At 30.9% G+C, this 949-nt stretch overlaps 1 protein-coding gene across 1 annotated transcript in view; it reads left to right on the forward strand.

The window, feature by feature from the left end:
- LOC103511890 (L-threonine ammonia-lyase) overlaps positions 1 to 719 on the forward strand; it is a 55,909-nt gene extending 55,190 nt beyond the window's left edge. The window contains exon 5 of the mRNA XM_026825515.1: positions 92 to 719. Coding sequence (XP_026681316.1) covers positions 92 to 232 — 141 coding nt within the window. The 3' untranslated portion in view covers positions 233 to 719. The remainder of the gene's footprint in view (positions 1 to 91) is intronic.
- The last annotated feature ends 230 nt before the right edge of the window (positions 720 to 949 follow it).

Consider the following 949-nt stretch of genomic DNA (forward strand, 5'->3'; position numbering starts at 1 on the left):
TTATTATTATTATTATTATTATTATTATTATTATTATTATTATTATTATTATTATTATTATTATTATTATTATTATTATTATCACTTTCAGGTTAAAGTTATGTGTGAAACAAGAGATTTGGAGCACGTGAGAATTCTGCAAGATGTTCTACATCAGAACTATGGCATCGTTCACTTTGGTGACATTCCCACTCCAGAATTATATCAGAAGGAAGACTCTGAAGAAGACTGAAGACCAACAAATAACTAAATAAGTACCTTTAGTAAGAATGAGAGCCCGACAAAATATGGCATCATTTTGCTAAATATGACATGTATTGTATAAATATAGGGAGTCCAAAAATAAATGATACAGTAGAACCTCGATTATTTCAACTCTCTTTTATTTCAACTCCCTAATCACTTCAAAATAGGGTATTTATTAACCATTTTGTTCCTTTGTATCTAAATTTTGCCCCCCTTTCCATTGTTATATACGGAATTTCAATTATTTCAAGTTTCGATTATTTCAACTACCCTTGGTCCCAATTAGTTGAAATAATCGAGGTTCTACTGTACATTCAAATACTTAGTATAGATACTCTCTTGTTCTGTTCTATTCATCTGTTCACTACAAAACTGTTCAAATCTCTTGTATAAATACATGATGGAAAATTCTGCCGTATCTGATCTGAGATAGAAAATTCGTGTTTTCGCTGACTGTCCTAACTTTTTGGGGGACTTCGGTCACGTGGTACGATTTTGACAGCGCAAAAATGGTTTTCACTTGGAATCTTACGAATAATTAACTTGAAAAAGTTGTTCTTATGATCATCAACGGGTTTTTCACTTATTTTACTGATGTTCTCAGTTGCCCCCATCAATCTGAATGCAAACCTCAATTCTTCTTTAAAAAAAAAAAAACATTAATGGTCATTAGAATGACTTTTTCAAGTTGAATATTGTCACC

This window comes from Diaphorina citri, unplaced genomic scaffold, assembly GCF_000475195.1.
Source record: "Diaphorina citri unplaced genomic scaffold, Diaci psyllid genome assembly version 1.1 scaffold764, whole genome shotgun sequence".
Lineage (NCBI taxonomy): Eukaryota > Metazoa > Arthropoda > Insecta > Hemiptera > Psyllidae > Diaphorina > Diaphorina citri.